At 39.7% G+C, this 17,387-nt stretch overlaps 1 protein-coding gene across 1 annotated transcript; it reads left to right on the top strand.

Annotated features, from left to right (window-relative positions):
- Window positions 1-4,204: 4,204 nt before the first annotated feature.
- ubac2 (UBA domain containing 2) lies at window positions 4,205-11,689 on the top strand. Its single transcript, XM_044373443.1, has 10 exons — window positions 4,205-4,391; window positions 4,838-4,962; window positions 6,021-6,140; window positions 6,986-7,092; window positions 7,595-7,718; window positions 7,870-7,917; window positions 8,118-8,226; window positions 9,049-9,191; window positions 9,422-9,568; window positions 9,860-11,689. The coding sequence occupies exons 1-10, from the start codon at window positions 4,361-4,363 to the stop codon at window positions 9,965-9,967; spliced, it is 1,062 nt and encodes a 353-aa protein (XP_044229378.1). The 5' UTR covers window positions 4,205-4,360; the 3' UTR covers window positions 9,968-11,689.
- Window positions 11,690-17,387: the final 5,698 nt, after the last annotated feature.

The raw sequence follows: 17,387 nt of genomic DNA on the forward strand, positions 1-17,387 counted from the left end.
CATTGCTTCTTTCTTTATTTCACACAAGCAGTCTCTAAATGCATCGTTGGTCTAATTGTCTTTTCTAGGTGAATATTTAGTTTCATTGATTTTCTTTGAAATACATTGAACTCCTCTGAAATGTAGATTTTTATATATATAGCTTAATTGATTGTTTTCTGAGACAAACAAACCTGTGAAAAAAAACCTCACTCACATTTTAATGTGTCTGTGTGGTGGAAGAGGGTGGGATGCATGCATGTGTGTCTTTTACATATGTGAGGGTGTGGGGAGGGAAGGGATGTGACATTGATTCTTGCTCCATCTCCAAAAACATACACGTAAGTATTGACAGACAGACAGGGAAGGTGGTGAGCAGGGTCACGTGTAAGCTGTCCTTTACTGAAACATGTTGACGCTGCACTATCTCTCTGTGGCTGCGCTTGTTTTTTATCACGTTTCACCCCCCCACCCCCCCGCAGGATAGAGAAGTGTGACGGACCTAAAAAGCTAAACAAGGGTCAAAAGATAGTTAAAAGCACATTATGAGTAAATTTGTAGAAAGATAAAACAAGATATTAATGAAGAATTATGTAAAAAAAAAAGAACTGATATTTTGCTGTATGAAAATTTGTAGCCATTATATAATATTTCCCTGCCAAATATTAACATCGCAGGAGATGGAACCATCTTATCTAATTAAACTAAGTAATATTTTCTGACTCAGTCTGGATTGAAGCCCTGTATATGTCTTGCAACATAAATCAATTGTTCATCCTGTAATTAAGAATTTGAATCTGTAATCTGCATCCATATAAGAGATATTTGAAAGCATCATAAACCAAAGTCAGGACAGTTCTAGGTCACTGAAAGCAAAGAGAGTGTGGCTCGAGACATGTAAATCTGCACCGGGCGTTCCTCAACTGGTGCAGAGAGCTGAGGGATGAATGTAATAAATTATGTGAGGGGTTGTGGTTGTTTATAGATATATATTAAGCAGATAGTTTTCTCTGGGACATACAGTAGAAGCTCAGGATGCTCATTTGCAAGCAATATTAAGTTTTATAAAGTCTTAAGTCTTATATTTCACATTGTTCTAAAACCATTCGTTGTGCTGAAAAAATTCTTCACAGTGGACCAGATTTTGCTCATGCAACCTTGTCTAAATGTGCGGTGTGCCATTTCCTGGACACAGGCAGATAAGCTGTGATGTGGGACTAAAACAATACCTCTGTTACAAGCAATTCTTCCTGAATACAGAGTGGCTGACAAGTGAATAGCAATGATTCACAGATGAATGTGTGAATGAGTCATCAGCTTTTCAGATGACCACCTCAGAGGCTGCCTTGACTAAAAAGGTTTGTGACTTCATTCAGTGCCGCTCTACTGTTTCACACTCCCTTGTATCTCTCTCTCTTTCTGTCTCTCTCTCTCTCACACACACACACGCATACACACACACACACCCCTCACAATTCACCAAGTAGCATTGTCCTGCCGAGAGATGTGTAATGGAAAAGATAAATGGAGGATAAAGCTAAGGTGACAGGACTGAGCATGCATGTGTGTATGTGTATTTGCATGCGTGTGTGTGTGTGTCTGTGTGTGTGCCCGCATGTGTGCACTGCACAACAGACCAGCAAACCATCTGCTCATCTCCTCTTAATGAACAAAGCAAACAGCAGGAGTCAAGGCTGTCTCCAAATCTGGAGTCTCTTTATTGGTAAGCACACACACACGCACACACATATATATAAATATATATATATATATATACACACACACATCTCTGCGCTGTTTAATCTGATTATCTTTGATTGAGAACAGGGGCAAAACAACCTTTTTAGACCTTACTCCTACATCAGTGACAGAGAAGGTCTGAAACACAATTAGCAAGCTGTTCCTGAGCTCTGCTTTGCAGTCACATCTGACCACAGGCAGCCAAATAGACTTAATGGGTGGGAACTAACCAATGGGAACTAACACGCTACTGCATCTGTGGACGATGAGGAAATGCAACACTATTAGACAGCTGCTCGCCATATCTTTTCAGATGTACTTGGACGTAACATAAGCATTGGATCAATTGTCTCAGGAGCAATCACAGCCAGGCATGAAGGTATACACACTGTTTGATGTGAATAAAACTGGCAGTGTGTGTTGTAAGACACAGACTGCAAGGAAGTCTGGACCTTGACAAGATATGACACTCTGTGCGTGAGGGCAGAGGACCATAATAAAAAGCCATTAATCTGGACTTGGTGCAGCTACACATCCTGCTCAAGGCCCCCATGGATAATTAACACTGCTATCACTCTGTCAGAGAGCTGACCACATGGCTTTGAGACATGAAACACTCCCTTTCGGCTGGTTGTATGCATATCCGATCCATAAACACATTTTACAAAATGGTCATAGAGGACCAGGCTTAGGATCAAACATGATCAGACTGGTGCTTCAGCGCCTGGGAATACCCTGTCTGTCAGCAGGTTGGCATCACGGGTAGGGAGACTGCCCTTCATCCTGAGGATCAACTGACCACTGCATCTATACCCTGCTGAAATGCCTGTGAGCAAGACACTAAATCCCAGCTGCAGGGGTCCTGCAGTTGCTAGATCAGTGATTCACAACATGCTCTCCCAGGGGGTTAAGTAAGCATTAGTGGTCACCAGGCAGAAAAAGTATTCAAATGGAGATGAACCTGCTCTGACTGCTGTGAGGATGCACTGTGGTGTGGTGCACAGGGACCATAATCTGTCGTACCTCAGCTCTCCCTTGGTTCTAGTTTTGCTGCACTAACATTTTCTTTTTCTTTTTAGGGCTTCTTTTAATCTGTTTCTTATATGTATGTTTTATTCATTTTTCTGTGTATACTGTTTTCACTTATATTTGTCTGCAGCTGTGATAATGCCTCTGCATCTCGCTTGATAAGTACTTTTATAGCAACAACAACAATAACAACAATAATAGTGTCGATAATAGGCCTAATTTTGTTTTCCAGTTCTGTAATTTTTATTTCAGAATCAGAATCGGCATTACTGGCCAAGTATGTTTACGCATACAAGGAATTTGACTCCAGTTTCTGGTGGCTCTCAATGTACTTACACACAAAAATCTTCAGAGAGATACACAGGGACAACAAGCTGATTAAAAGATAATTAAACATAAACAGTTCACTATTATGTGCAAACAAATGGGTGAAAAAAAGATACATAAATATAGAAACAACAAGTGGGCAACAACATACAATGTCTATATACAGGTGAAACCGTTTCTGTAAAATGCCAACAGGATACAAGTAGTGCAAAGGTGTGAAGACTGCAAGAAGTGTTGAAATACATACTAAATGGGTAAGAAAGTGACTTTGTATACATACAGCAGGTGGTTATGTACATAATATACAACCTGCTCAAAAATACAGCAGTGAATGATGTGTGTAGATGTTACTTCATCTTTTTGTATTTTAAATTCAAATAGATATATATAATTTGTAGTGAGTATTATAGTGTTACATGGTTATTGCACAGCGACTGAGTTAACTGATCATAAGTATGACGGCGAGAGGAAAGAACTACATTTCATTTACTTTTGGTTATTTTATGTGATTTAAGGTGTAATGTAAATTTGTTTGAAATGAATTGAAACCGAAAATATAGTATAGAAAATAATATAGTCTTGTTACTCCACTTGGATGGTTGAGCTTCACTGTGCAGAATGATGTATGTGCAGGGTTTGATACAAGAAGGCTGCTTTCATATTCATCTGCTGAAAGTGGAAAAGTGCTCACCTTAAATCTGAGTTTAAGGAGTGCACTGTACCTATGAGCAGGGTTTGGGACATCGCAACCAGTTTAGAAGACAATCCTGGTCCAGTATGCAACTGTGATGTGGAAACTTGAAGCCTCCAGTGCACATCTACTAAGAATGGACAGTGAAGTAGGGGACATCTTGTGTCCAGCAGGAAAACAATGAAATACTTTTGCATAGTCAGATATTCTTGAATTTTTAACGAGGGAGAAGGAAGAGATGTCTGAGGAGATAACTTTTTTGTGTGAAAAAAACTATATAAGACAAATTATTATTCAAAGTAGTCTTCTCTGTACATCTTAAAACATATCTGGAGGGGATCTTTAATGGCATGCTCTGCTCCTCAACACAGAGCAGCAGCGCCCTCTACAGGCCAGTTTCTATATAATCTACGCTGACGGCGAAATAATGATTTTTGGGCGTGTTGGGCTCCTGTAGGAGATCCCCTGTTTCTTTCTCGCAACGGTCACAGCATGGATCCTCTCTCCAACTTTACCTCGGTTGTTTGGTGTTAGTTTCGCGTTGCCTCGGGGTTAACCGTCGCCGTCTTGACTCCGTGACTCCTCAAAGACACCATGTTTACCACCACCGGTTCTCGGGGCCTGTGTAAGTATCCCGCATCCGCCGTTAAACCGCAGCCGGGCTGTCGCAGCTCTCTCCCCGCATCGACCTGTCAGGTTCAACGGCAGTAGCAACGTTAGCCTGTTAGCATTGCGCTGTCATTCATTTGCTCGGGGCTGTATGTGTCGGTCACAGCTGCGTTTAGTTAATTAATAACCTACGTTTTGGGGTGTTTTCATATAGTTTGTTGACTAAGCGTCAGAAATAATCGAAATAAGTGGAACTGGTGTTTTTACACTCTTAAATCTTCAGTCAAATCCGTGTTATTGAGCAGGATATGTGTCTGCCCCGCCTCTCCCTTTCTCTTTCTCTCTCTTCCATCAGCAAAACTCGTGGCTAATATTTCAAACACCTTAACATAAACAAAGCTGCTCATTGTAGGAGGCGAAGGTCGTCGTATAATCTGCTGTGTGTGTATGTTTTGTGCACAGACAAGGCTCCTCTCTCAAAAGGCCTCTTGCTGGTTCTCAATGGGCTGACTGTGATGCTCACCCTGCTGCCTCAGTACCAAGACCTGTTCGTGTACAGTCTGCAGGCTGTCACCCAGCAGCACCAGGTAATGTGTCCAACATCTGTCTGTGTTTGTGAGAGAGACTATAAACAACAAAGAGTATGTCCAGATGTGTGTCTCTATCAGTGTGAGTGTTTGTGTCAAACTTTGACCTTTTCTTTTCGAGAGAATAGCACATTAACCATGATTTAGGACAAGAGTTGGCTTAGAGCCAAGCAATTATTTAAGCTTTTTTAAAACTGATTAGACCATCCTCACCATGCTTAATGACTAGCAGATTGTTTATAAAGCGAATGTGAAAGTAGAAAAGTATTACAAATAGGGCTACAAGTAACAATTATTTTCATTATCATTTAATGTGCTGATTATTTTCTCGATTAATCAATTAGTTGTTTTGTCCAGAAGATGGTGAAAAATGTTGATCACTGCTTCCCAAAGCCCTAGGTGACATCTTCAAATGTCTTCTTATGTCCACAACCCAAGATATTCACTTTAGTGTCATAGAGGACTAAAGAAACCAGAAAATATTCACATTTGAGAAGTTGGAATCAGGGAATCTTGACTCTTTTTCTTTAAAAGTATGACTTAAAATGATTAATCGATTACCAAAATAGTTGGCGATTGATTTAATAGTTGACAACTAATCAATTGATCGACTAATTGTTGCAGCTATAATTACAAATTAATCTTAACTCAAGGTCCATGTACTATATTTTTCTGGAGCTTTCACCCTGCATCTCATGATCCTTGAATAAAGACAGGGGTTATGATGCTCCATAAACAACCACCTGTGGGATTTTCAGAGAGGAGACACTCTATAACAACTAAACAAACTCCACTTGCTGACGATGACAATGCGATGGAAAAAATCAAGCCTGGACTTTTGAGTTAAGATAATTTTGTCAAACTGTTCAAAATGTTTTTGTATTGCCATGAAGTTCTTCTCCATGGCTTTTATATGTGAGATATGGCATGACATTCAAGTCATATACACTGTGTTCGTCAGAAAAGCCATTATTACAAGAAGGCATACTGTGGACTGTCTTTTCCTGTGTGTTACTGGTGTGTGTGTGTGTATAATTGTGCTCTCCCTTGTGCTGCAGGTGTGGAGGTTGTTGTGTGGGAGGCTGGTCTGTCTAGACGTGAAGGACTCGTTCTGTAGCAGCCTGCTCATCTATAACTTCAGAATCTTTGAGAGGAGGTTTGGCACCAGGAAGTTTGCTGTAAGTACCAAATCATGGATCGATGTACAGATATGTGGATTGATAAAGCAGATAGATACGTATATTGATATATCCATAGATAGATATAGTGGATTTAGTAGTCTGGCAGATATCCTTAGCTGAACAAAAGGAATGAGTGGATTTAATGTTTTAAATTGCAGTTTTCACACTGTGTCACACATTGAAGACACCGGGTTATCTCGTGTTCAGTTACTTTTATAAACAGAAGCACAATGTTAAGATACTTTTGATTCTAGATTATCTTCAATCAGAATCATCAATCAGAATCTATGAAAGCTGCAGCGATTAGTCGATTCATCAATTAGTCGAACAGAAAATTAATTGTCAACTATTTTGATCTTCAAATAATCATTTCAGTCAATCTTTGCTGGTTGTAGCTTGTCTACTGTAAAGATTTCAAGCTTTTCTGTGTTGTACATGATAGTAAACTGAATATCTGAAATTTTGACTGTTAATCGGTCAAAATTAGGTATTTAAATACATCATTGGGTTGTGGGGGATTATAGCAGGCTTTTTTTTTTTTTACAATTATCTGACATAATCAAGTGGATTAATCCAGAAAGTAATTGGCAGATTAATTAATGATGACAATAATCATTAATTCAGCTTTAGAAACAATATGAGGTTCACATGTGTCGACTTCATCTTTTAGAGCAGAGGACACAGAACTTCCTTATCTGGTGGTAACTTGCCGTGTAATCAACATTTGACACTGACATTATGTTCCTGAAAATGTAGCTACACTTTAAAGCCACAGAGAAAGCTTTTGTTATTTATATTTGCCTTTTTCTAACCATCATAAATGGTGTATATCTTTATTCCAGTCCTTTTTATTGGGCACCTGGTTTCTCTCTGCGCTGATGGACTTCCTGCTGGCTCAGGCTTTCCAGTTTCTGTTTGACTATGAGGTGGAGGAGCTGCCTGCAGGACTGTGAGTAGCACGGTCACCTTAGTAGCTACAGTTTATGCTGAGCTTTGCTAATGCATGTACTGTATCTCTTAAAAGGAAATAGCTTTTTGGTCACTTTAATAGCTACTGAGGATCCTGTAATTCAAAATATGAATAGTCTGGTATTTAGTTGGGTTTACAATGTCACTGGTACAAACCTGTATTTTCCACCTCCACATGTCATTTTGTTAGTCTTGGCCAGTATTCATATTGGGTATTACGTATATGTGGGTGTACAGCATTAAGATGATGGTGGACTGTGACAGCAGTACAAAAAGAGGGAAGTAAAAACAGCTTGACAGACTTAATAAAATGATAAGTGACTAGTACCAAAAGCTCAACACCCCAAACCCAGCATTGTCTTTCTTTCTTTGGATTACCTGAAATTTTATTGTTATCATTGAAATTTTCATGTTTTTGTTTAAATTCATTCAATCCCTTTTTTTTCTTTCATCCACATTCTCTTGACTTGTTCCTCTTGCAGGCTCGCTCCAGTCTTCTCTTTGTTTGTGCCTTTCTACCTGTCAATCCCAACGATGCCAGTCACCCAAGTCCTGGGCCAGATCCACATCACCAACAAGTCTCTGGTCTACATTGTTGGCTTACAGGTAAGTCCATACTTTGCTAGTGTGGGCATGTATGTATGTATCTGTTTTGCTTTCTCTTTTACTCCCCTTGAGAATTTTTTAGAATACCTGCCTTCCAACTATTCTGATCCTAATGGTTTCTGTCTTCTTCTCTCTTCCTTCTGTGGTACAGCTATTGACTTCCAGCCCCTTCATGTGGCTCCTTGCACTCAGCGGACTGGTGAGTAGTCAACTTCCTGTCTTTGTTTACCTTGTATTGAAGAAGTTTACTGGTACTGCATGAGGTCATTTACAACCACTACTGGGCACATTGCAGTGTTGCTTAATGAAGGTTTTAATGTGATTTATGGCTTGTGACTTCAATACTATATATATACAGTATATACACCCATTGTTTTTTTTCATTAATTTGCCTTTCAGATCTCAGGTGGACTGTACCACTCTGATGTTCTCCGGTTGCAGAAGCTCCTCTTTGTGCCTGCCTGGGTGTCTCGTATTGGACGATATATTCTGGAGCCCATTTTCTCAAGTGAGTCCAACCATTAGTAATCACATCTACAAATCCTGTGCAAATCCTTTGCATATTGATCGGTGTTGCAGGGCCTGACATGGAGTTATTATCTGTCTCTGTCTAATTGAGGAATAATAACATATACATTTAAGACATTAGATCAGTGCAATGATCCAGAATGATTAATGGCATTAGCATAATATCTTTAATAACAAGCATTTAAAACCTGGAGGTAAGGTTGAAACTGTCAACTGTATTAAAAAGATTCTCTCAGTGTTGGTAGAAGTTAGCCTTATTTTCAACATTTTTCACATTTTGCCTGATGAAATTGTTGTAATTGTATAATTTGCTATATTTACAGTTATGCTAACTAGCTAAAGCAATACTCATGTTTCCTTTCTTTTAGTGATTTGAAGTATTTCTTTCAGAAAAATTCAGAGAGGAAAAGTTGTTTACATTAAACATACTGCCATGACTAGCTCTTCCTCTCCACTCTGTAATGTCCTGCATGGTCATTTAAAGCCTTTCAACTGTGAAACAGTGTTTATCTGCCTGAAAATAGTCAGTACCAAACAATGTGGCTTTCCACATTTTGTCCTGTAACTGAAGCATGATAATAGCAATCTAGTGTAGTTACCGCTATGTTCAAAAGATAGGAAATTGATGTGAAGCACAGGACATCTAAAATATTTATTCTGTTCATAAGCAACAGATGCACATCTTGAAAACTGTTACCAACTCCGGAGGAAAGTTTTTTTTTTTTTTTGGTTTTTTCTTTCTTTGTCACTCCAAGTCAGTCTGTTATTGATTAATGTGTTATTGACATCTCTGGTCGTCAAGGCTCCCAACCAACCAGTGAAACACCGCTGGGGATGGGAGCCACGCTGGACATCCAGAGGCAACAAAGGATGGACATGCTCGACCAACAACTGCTGCTGGCACAATATAACGAGGCCAGGAGGAACACCAGACAACAACCACAGGTAGAGGGACACACTCTTATTGCCACACCGATACGTTGACTGACATGCACACAATGTTTGAAATTAATTAAACCTGCTAGTTACCTGTTACTCACCTTCAGAAAACATACACACTTTCTTTCTTTAAAAAAAGCACACGCACATATACATGCATGCATTTACACAACCATATGTGGAAATCTACTTGATTCTTCCTCCGTGTGTGTGTGTGTGTACGCGTCTTTGTGCAGGCTGGGTTGTTACAGTGGACCCGGTTATTCCCCTCCCTGAGACACAGAGGACAGAACCGTCATCCAGTGCAGCCTCGCCCACAGGCTCAGACGCAGCCCTCCACACAGCCACCGCTATTGGACAACTCTCCAGTTGCAGAGGAGCAGGTGTGTTTCTGTGTGTTTACACATGTGTGCCTTTATTCTGGGTTCCCCTGGTCTTGTTTTCTCTGGTAGTAATTTCTAGATATTCTTTTGCATATCTTATCACCTGGATGTCTTAAAATCTTCATAGACAGACAGACTACTAACTTTTGATTTTCTGGCCCACCTACGCCTTACTTACAGGACTGAATGCTTTTAATGCGTAGGCACCCTCATGAAATATTTCCAGGTGATTATTTGTCTGCAGCTGCCCTCTAAACTGAATCAGTTGATGTTTTTTTTTTTTTCCTGCAGGTTGCAATGTTAGTAGAAATGGGCTTTTCCAGGATCGATGCCCTCGAGGCTCTCAGAGCTTCAAACAACGACATCAACATGGCAACCAACTTCCTCTTGCAACACTGAGAGAGAGCTCAGTGAGAACAAAAGATGTGAATGAGGAAAGCAGCAAGAGAAGCAACCAAAGCAGAGGAGCAAAAAAAAAAAAGCAAAGCAGAGACAAGGTGTTGGAGGCAGTGGATGGTGGAGACGAGAAGAGAGGACAAATGAAATTTGTACAGATAATCTGAGGGCTGTCACTGCTCCTCGAAGCAGTGTTAGGCTGAACCGACCTGAACTGAGCCCGATGGCACGCTGATTAATGAAGAAGTGTGAAGTACAAAGTGGGAGACGTTTGCGTCATAGCTTTCTGATGGCTGTGGTAGTGTGAAACAGGCGACATTGCTGAAGGCAGATGAGTTAGACTTCTAACTCTCAGGGGTTTCCTATGAAAAATAAACAGAAACCAAACAGGTCAGAGCTTTCCTCACAGTACATCTTAAAAAACAGAGTATTGAGTCCAGTGGATGAACTGTAAAGTGGGCTATTTCTTTAAAACAGAACTGATGCTGAAGCACTCAAATCAGCTCTCTCCTATCTGAAATACAGTTTAATATTTTCCACTTTCATGTACTGCCACTCTACACGCCAATGGGCCACAGTATAACCAGTGACCTTTACCCTGACAACTGGTAAGAGACAGTGTCTAATGTGGAAAATGGATGAAGATAACACAACACCAGGTCCTTTTTAGACAATGAAGCATAAGACATTATGTTAGTTGTCAAGTTTTCATCTTAAACTGGTTAAAACAAAGGACTTTTCTTACAGAATTTTAAGCTGCCACTCTTGGACTGTTTTTTTTTGTTTTCCTTCATACAATAGGAGTGAAAAGAGGAATTCAACACATGCTAAGAGGTTTATATTTAACTCCACGAGGAGGTCAAGAGGTCATAATTACAACATCAAAACTGAAGAACATGACTTACCAACCATGACTTTATTACACAGTTGTTATCTTGGCAGAGTTTCCTGGAAGTAGCAGGACTCAACCCTTTCCTGTGTAAAATATTTTAATAAAGCAGTTGTGCGTGATTGACAGATACTATAGGAGCCAAATCTTCAATGGGTTTGGCCCGTTTATGTCTAAAAGTACATTGTTAATGACAGATGGAGCTGTTTGGCAGGATACAGGTTAGGTGGGCCAACTCAGGGTCTATGAGGCGAATTCTTCTGTTAATTACATGAAAATCACATTTGCTGACGTGCACATTCACAGATGCAGAGAAGACCTTTTTAAAGAGGTCACATTTCACACTCTTGACTGTTTGTCTCTTTCATCATTTCATGCTCTCACACACCTGCACATGCTTTTCAACATTTATTTTCTTTCTTTGAACTTGTCTTTTCTTTGCCAGCACACATGTCTAAACCATAACGAGTCTTAAAAGAGTCTTAAAAGTTTAATGATATTTATTATGCAATATCAGGACAGGAGGAATTTAAAGACTATGCACTGCATAGTACCTACTATGTGTATATAAACATACTCATGAAAATCTTGTGCAAGAGGAGTGATATTGCAGCCACTATGTATTGATGTCAGAGACAGATGCTAGTTTTATATTTTGTGCATTATAATATTGATAATATATGACCACTGAGTTGAGTCAGTTCATTTGTGTATGTATTTTTGAGAGTGATATAATAGTATATGGGTGTGATGAGGGAGTTGTTTCATGGACAACTTAATGATGAACTGTAAGGAATCATATTTGATATGTGAAATAAATCAACTTGCTGACTGAATCATTTGCTTCACATCAGCGGTATTATAAAAATTCGGTACTTTTCAAGGCAAACAACAAAAAATGACCATTTTTTGTATAATGGTCAACTCTTAGTTTGATGTGAATATATATTGTGTGAAATAGGTTTGTGGTTACATAATTATCCTGAATATCAGCATTTGGCTACAGTTCAGCTATAGGCTGAAGAAGAAAAATGGAGTTACCACAACCCTCATACTCTATTATTTAAAGTGGAGGAAGAAATGCAAATGTCTTCAGCACTGGAAAGCTATTCCCATGCAGCCAGTGCCAAATACAATAATTCACAAAGATAATCCAATTATAGGAAAGTTATTTTGAAAAATGAGAGTACCATATTTTAATAGCTTTAATGTAATAATGGATCAGATGCCACCATCATACAGTATAAATTGTTTCCTGACATCATTACAAGATTAAACACCATCAGCACACTGTTGTGATGCTGCTTTTCAACACATGATGGCACTCTTGTGCTAAAATGGATAAATGGGTTCATTTGTATGTATCAAGACAAAATGTTACATCACACACATACATATGAGCCATGTATATAAAATTAAAGTGAGATGTTATGATATAGCCTGACTTTAAACAGTCAAATGAAAGACATGGATTGTCTAAGTTCAGTCAGTTTAATGACAGGGTATAATCGCCCTCAGTCTTCTTGGCTTGTTACCCTTTGTAAAGTATCCAAGCAACGCCTACTCATGACCCCTCATGAAAGGTTGTATAAGTCTGTGAGCTCTGAGAAGTTTAACCAAACATCAGTGTTTCTTTCCCAGATTGTCTTGTTTTAATGATTTCCAATTCTTGTCTTGAAGAGATAAAACCCTCCTTTATTTTACAAGAAAAAAGCAAAGGTTCAGACCTTTTTGTGACCCCTTGGACCGTTCCAATCCCCAGCTGGGAACCACTGTTGTAGGGGTTAAGTGTCTTCAAGCAATTATAACTCCAAACCAGTATGATTTATCCTTTCACTTCCTTCTGACGGATCTGTTAGTTGTATCATAACACCTGAAGAGCTCAGTCTGATCTGTCTGGCAGAAACCACTGTATATAAAACAGGTTTGTTTGTACTTAAGTCTTGTCTGCTTTTTCTCACTGCCTGTCAAGACCCTTGTTAGACATTTTTGTTGCCAGTTTGGGCTTTAAAGGGAATCCATTGTAGAGATGTGCATTGAAAAAGTTTCTCATGCCTTATTACAACAAATTGTTACAGTGCACATATGTCTTGAACATTGAAAAGTATGAAAACGCATATTTTTAAAGATCATTACTTAGAAAAGCTGAAAATGGACCAAAATGTGTGATTCTTCCTGGGAACAAAGAAAAAGCACATCAGTAGTCCAACACACATGCAGTTAAAGGGGGTCTATATTATGCATAGCGGCTTCATCTGTATCTTTTTTGCTAAATGCTGTAATATTTTATATATATTGATTGTATATATCAGGATAAACCAAATGAATCATACACATTTCTCAGCCTATTGAGGACCCTTCAACTGAAATCAGACCTTTTAACCTTCTAAACAATGTTGCCCTGACTGCTTAATTATTGAGGTAAAACCCTCCTGTAAACGATGAGTCTCCTGTTGTCACTAGGTGGAGACATTGAGTCAGGTCTGTGGTGTTGTTTTTGCCAGTTTAAGCCCTCTGCCACACCCACCTGCTCAGATTATGCCACTGAGCAGACAGCTCCAGCAGACAGTCACGCTCCAGGGGGGCTGAATATCAATGTGGAGAAATTATGCACATCTTTGAGTCAAAAGCATTTTAAACGCATATGGTTTGCCAACTATTCCCTGAAACGTTAAAGACAAATGCTTTGAGCAGCTTATATTTTTCATCTTGCATATGATGCACGTGAAATCCAACCTGAACTCCCACAGACACTTAAGAAACATTTTATTTTACTAAGAGGTCCTCTGAGTTCACTGTGACACAATCCCATCAACCCTCAGCTGACGTCGAACCCAGTCAAGCAGTGCAACTTTTAATGGCTGCTAAATGGGAAAGCAGCTTAAACCGGAGTGATTAATATCTGTGTGTCTTTGTGTTTTAGTGTTTAATTAAAGACAAAAAAATCCCATTGACAGCCAACCTCATTAGGGAGATTCTTTTGTAAAATGCCCAACTTCATGTTCAGCATTAATCATGCCTCGTTTGGGGGTAACGATTTTGATTTCAGGAGCTTTGGAGAGCATTTTATTTAAAAATGAAAGGAAATTATGAATCTTGACAAGGTGTCCGTAGATAACGAGCCTAATATTGTGTCTTCCCTTCTCATGCAGCATCAAAAATACAAAAGTTCAATTCAGGAGAAGGATTCTACTCTGATCTAGTAAGAGAGGAGTAGTTGCAGAGAAAATGTAATGTTTATACCATAAATGGCATTTGACTGTACATGTGTGATCAAGCAGGGTATTATATTCAAACCTCTGGGTGAAAATTCAGCTGCACGTCCCGGGAGCATTAGCAACAGTAACAGGACGATGATGTATGCCGTAGGGGGTTTCTCCTTGTCTGGCCAGGAAACCATTATCGTTTACAGTAGAGCTGGCTGTGGCCTTAAAGCGTCAGCAGATGTGTCGGGCTATTTGTCATTTCAGGTAAGCCATCTGTGGCTCCATTAACCAAGGCCTACTGTAGATCGTGACATGCCACTACTGTATGTACTGTACGGATTGTCTATGTGTGTGCTCCTGTAAGAGTTTGAGTTTTAGTCTTTTATTTATTTGGGGCTGAAGTTTAAATGGGCTGTGAGCTAAGGTTAAAGTCAGTATAGGTTCAGGTTAGGATAGTGACAAATAATAGGATAAGAATAAGTGATTGAAGGACACTTTCTGTCAGAAAGATGGATGAAAACATTACATACCACTCTCATATCTGTCAGTTAAATATGAAGCTACAGCCAGTTGCCGGTTAGCTTATCTTTGCATAAAGACTGGAAACAAGGGGACACAAACAAGGTGCCTACCAGCACCTCTAAAGATCACCAATTAGCACATTATATCTTGTGTAATATGTGCTTAAATCAAATGTAAAAACAACAATTCATCTTTTCAGGGGTGCTTATGTGCCAGACTTCTTCTTGGCTGGGAGCAATAACTTCCTGGGATCCCCACTGGTTGGCTGGCAATCGCTCCCAGTCAGGAAATAGCAGCACATAATAATAATAATAATAATAATAATAATAATAATAATAATAATAATAATAATGCATTTTATGTAATGGCGTGTTTCATGGCACTCAAGGTCACCTTACATCATATAAGAACATACAATAAACAACAAAGCACTAATAACAAAACATCAGTACAATTAATGACCCACAAAATTAAAGTTGTTTGCCATAAAATGAAAACAATAAGCTAAAAGATGCTAAAACGTTCCACAAAGATGAAGGAAATCAATTCAAGTGAATGGGAAAGTGTGTCCAAACTTTTGACTGGTACTGTGTGTATCACTTCAAACAGCCAGAGGCCAGCACCAGCTCCAACACTGTCTCCGTTATATTCCCTCGCCAGCTCTGTTGCCATGGTGAGTACATGCCGTTTTGTGTGGTTGCCATGGGGACCCTGTATTACAGCCTTCCTCCTGCTCTCATCATGTTTCTGCATGATCATTTGTATTCCTCCTGTACGCTAACGTTTTAAAAAAACATTAGCAGCATAGGGGAGTGCCCTCAGGGATTGCCTTTTGTAGAAACACGCCCAGGTATTCCTGACACTGTTTCAAGAGGATGGTGAGAAAAATGAAAAACAGCTGAATGAATTTCTTGCTGTGACTTTTCATATTTGACAGTGATGCATGTTTGACAGTGAAAATGTCAAATGTATGAGAATAGTTCAGAACAATGCCTTCTCTTTTTCTTTCTCTCCACTGAGCTCATAGCTATCTAAGGCAAGAATGCCAAACGCCTCCCACTAATATGGTAATAAAATTCAAGCTAGTGCGCTTTGAGATAATGACATCATTTGTTTGCTTGATTCCCTCTAACAATCACAGTCTGTCCACGTCTTCCACATTCACAGGTTATTGTGTCTTTGTATGTGTACGTGTGTATCTGCCCACATGTGTCCGTTTGCATGCGTGTGCACTGTGCGCCACATGTGTGAGCGGCAAAGGCCACTGATGTTTTTCCTGTTAGTCGTTTTCACAGGAACATCACACTTAATGGGGCACAACAATGTACCTGCCTTCAGGCCATTCAGTGGTTTGGCATTTCACTTGAATTGTGTGCACTGGCTCCTGTATGCCACTTGTCGTCTGTTTAGTCTGTGCTTGCTTCAGTTACATCAAAAGGAGAGCAATCTTCTTTAATCATTAGGGCTTGGCTATAGGTTCACTTTCGAAGCTGTGGGTTTGTTCAACCTGTTTTTCCATCTTCCAGCTATGATGGCAGCTCATGAAGCATGTGAATTTTGTTTATTGACATCTCTCATTAGATCTGTGCCTGGACCTGCCTGAGCCCAATTATAAGAAACCTACAATCCCACAAGATGCTCATCTGGAAAACAGCAATTTACAAGCACAGTCATCTCAAAGAAAAGCACTTTTCTGCTCCAACTCTCTAATCAGCATCACTATGAGGTAAGCAGGCATCACTCTTGACCATCAACTGTCACTGACCCCAATCTTATGGCTGTCGTTGTGTCTACAAATTATGAAGCCCTTGGGAGCTGTTGTCCTTGCATCATCAGGACCACATAAACAACATTTGGATGTTATGACAAAGACATGATTACCACCACTGTTCATGCTGAAGCAACAGGAGGAGATTCATTTGAAGTGAATCCTAAGTAACTCCAGATACAAACTGGTCTTTTTTTTGCCACCATTACATAAGATCTGACAACCGCAGTAAAACAAAGTTACTGGTTATTGGGTTTGGAGGAGAGTTCATGGGAAATAACTTGTCACCTGCTTTTTCTCACTGTGATACACCACAGGCGATCACAGTAAAACTTAAATGTGCAGAATGTTGACAGGAATGGAAGCAGCCATCTCTGCTCTCTTCCTTCTCCATAAACTATACTTTCATTGCTGCTGTATAGCGCTCACTACTCTCCCAAGAATCTGTCTGCGTCCTCTGACCTTTAGTAAGGTTCACTTCCTCTGTAATAGTACACACACGCGGTATGGCAAGATTGGCACACATGTTTGGTGCGAGGATAAGTTTATTTTTATGCATGCGTGTATGCATGCTTGTCTATAAATGTGATGAACACAGAGTATGATGAACACAGAGTACCCATTCAGACAAGGTGGAGGTGTTAAGCTGATGAAAGCTTTCTCTTCCGTTGCTTCTCTGAGTGAACTTTACTCACACACACTCACACGATCCAGAAGATCTATTACATCCGGTCTAAATCCGACTTCACTCAAGACTTCTGACATTGTCCTGGCTGTGGAAGCATCCAGCTGTTAGTGCATTTATCATGGAGGCCTGGAGTTGATTCTGGTTGTCTTTCTGCACCACTGACGCACAGCAGGAAGAAGTTTCCTTGACTCAACAATCAGGAGAGAGGCCTTTTTAGCAGACTAATACTCTTTCCACGCTCTCTGTTCTACTCTCGGCTCTCTGCCTACTCATGGCTTACTTACCTGTTTTTATGCACCATCACTCTTTCTAAGTAGTGCTAATTGGGCATCCTGTTTCTAAAATGCATG

Source organism: Thunnus albacares, chromosome 14 (genome assembly GCF_914725855.1).
Source record: "Thunnus albacares chromosome 14, fThuAlb1.1, whole genome shotgun sequence".
NCBI lineage: Eukaryota > Metazoa > Chordata > Actinopteri > Scombriformes > Scombridae > Thunnus > Thunnus albacares.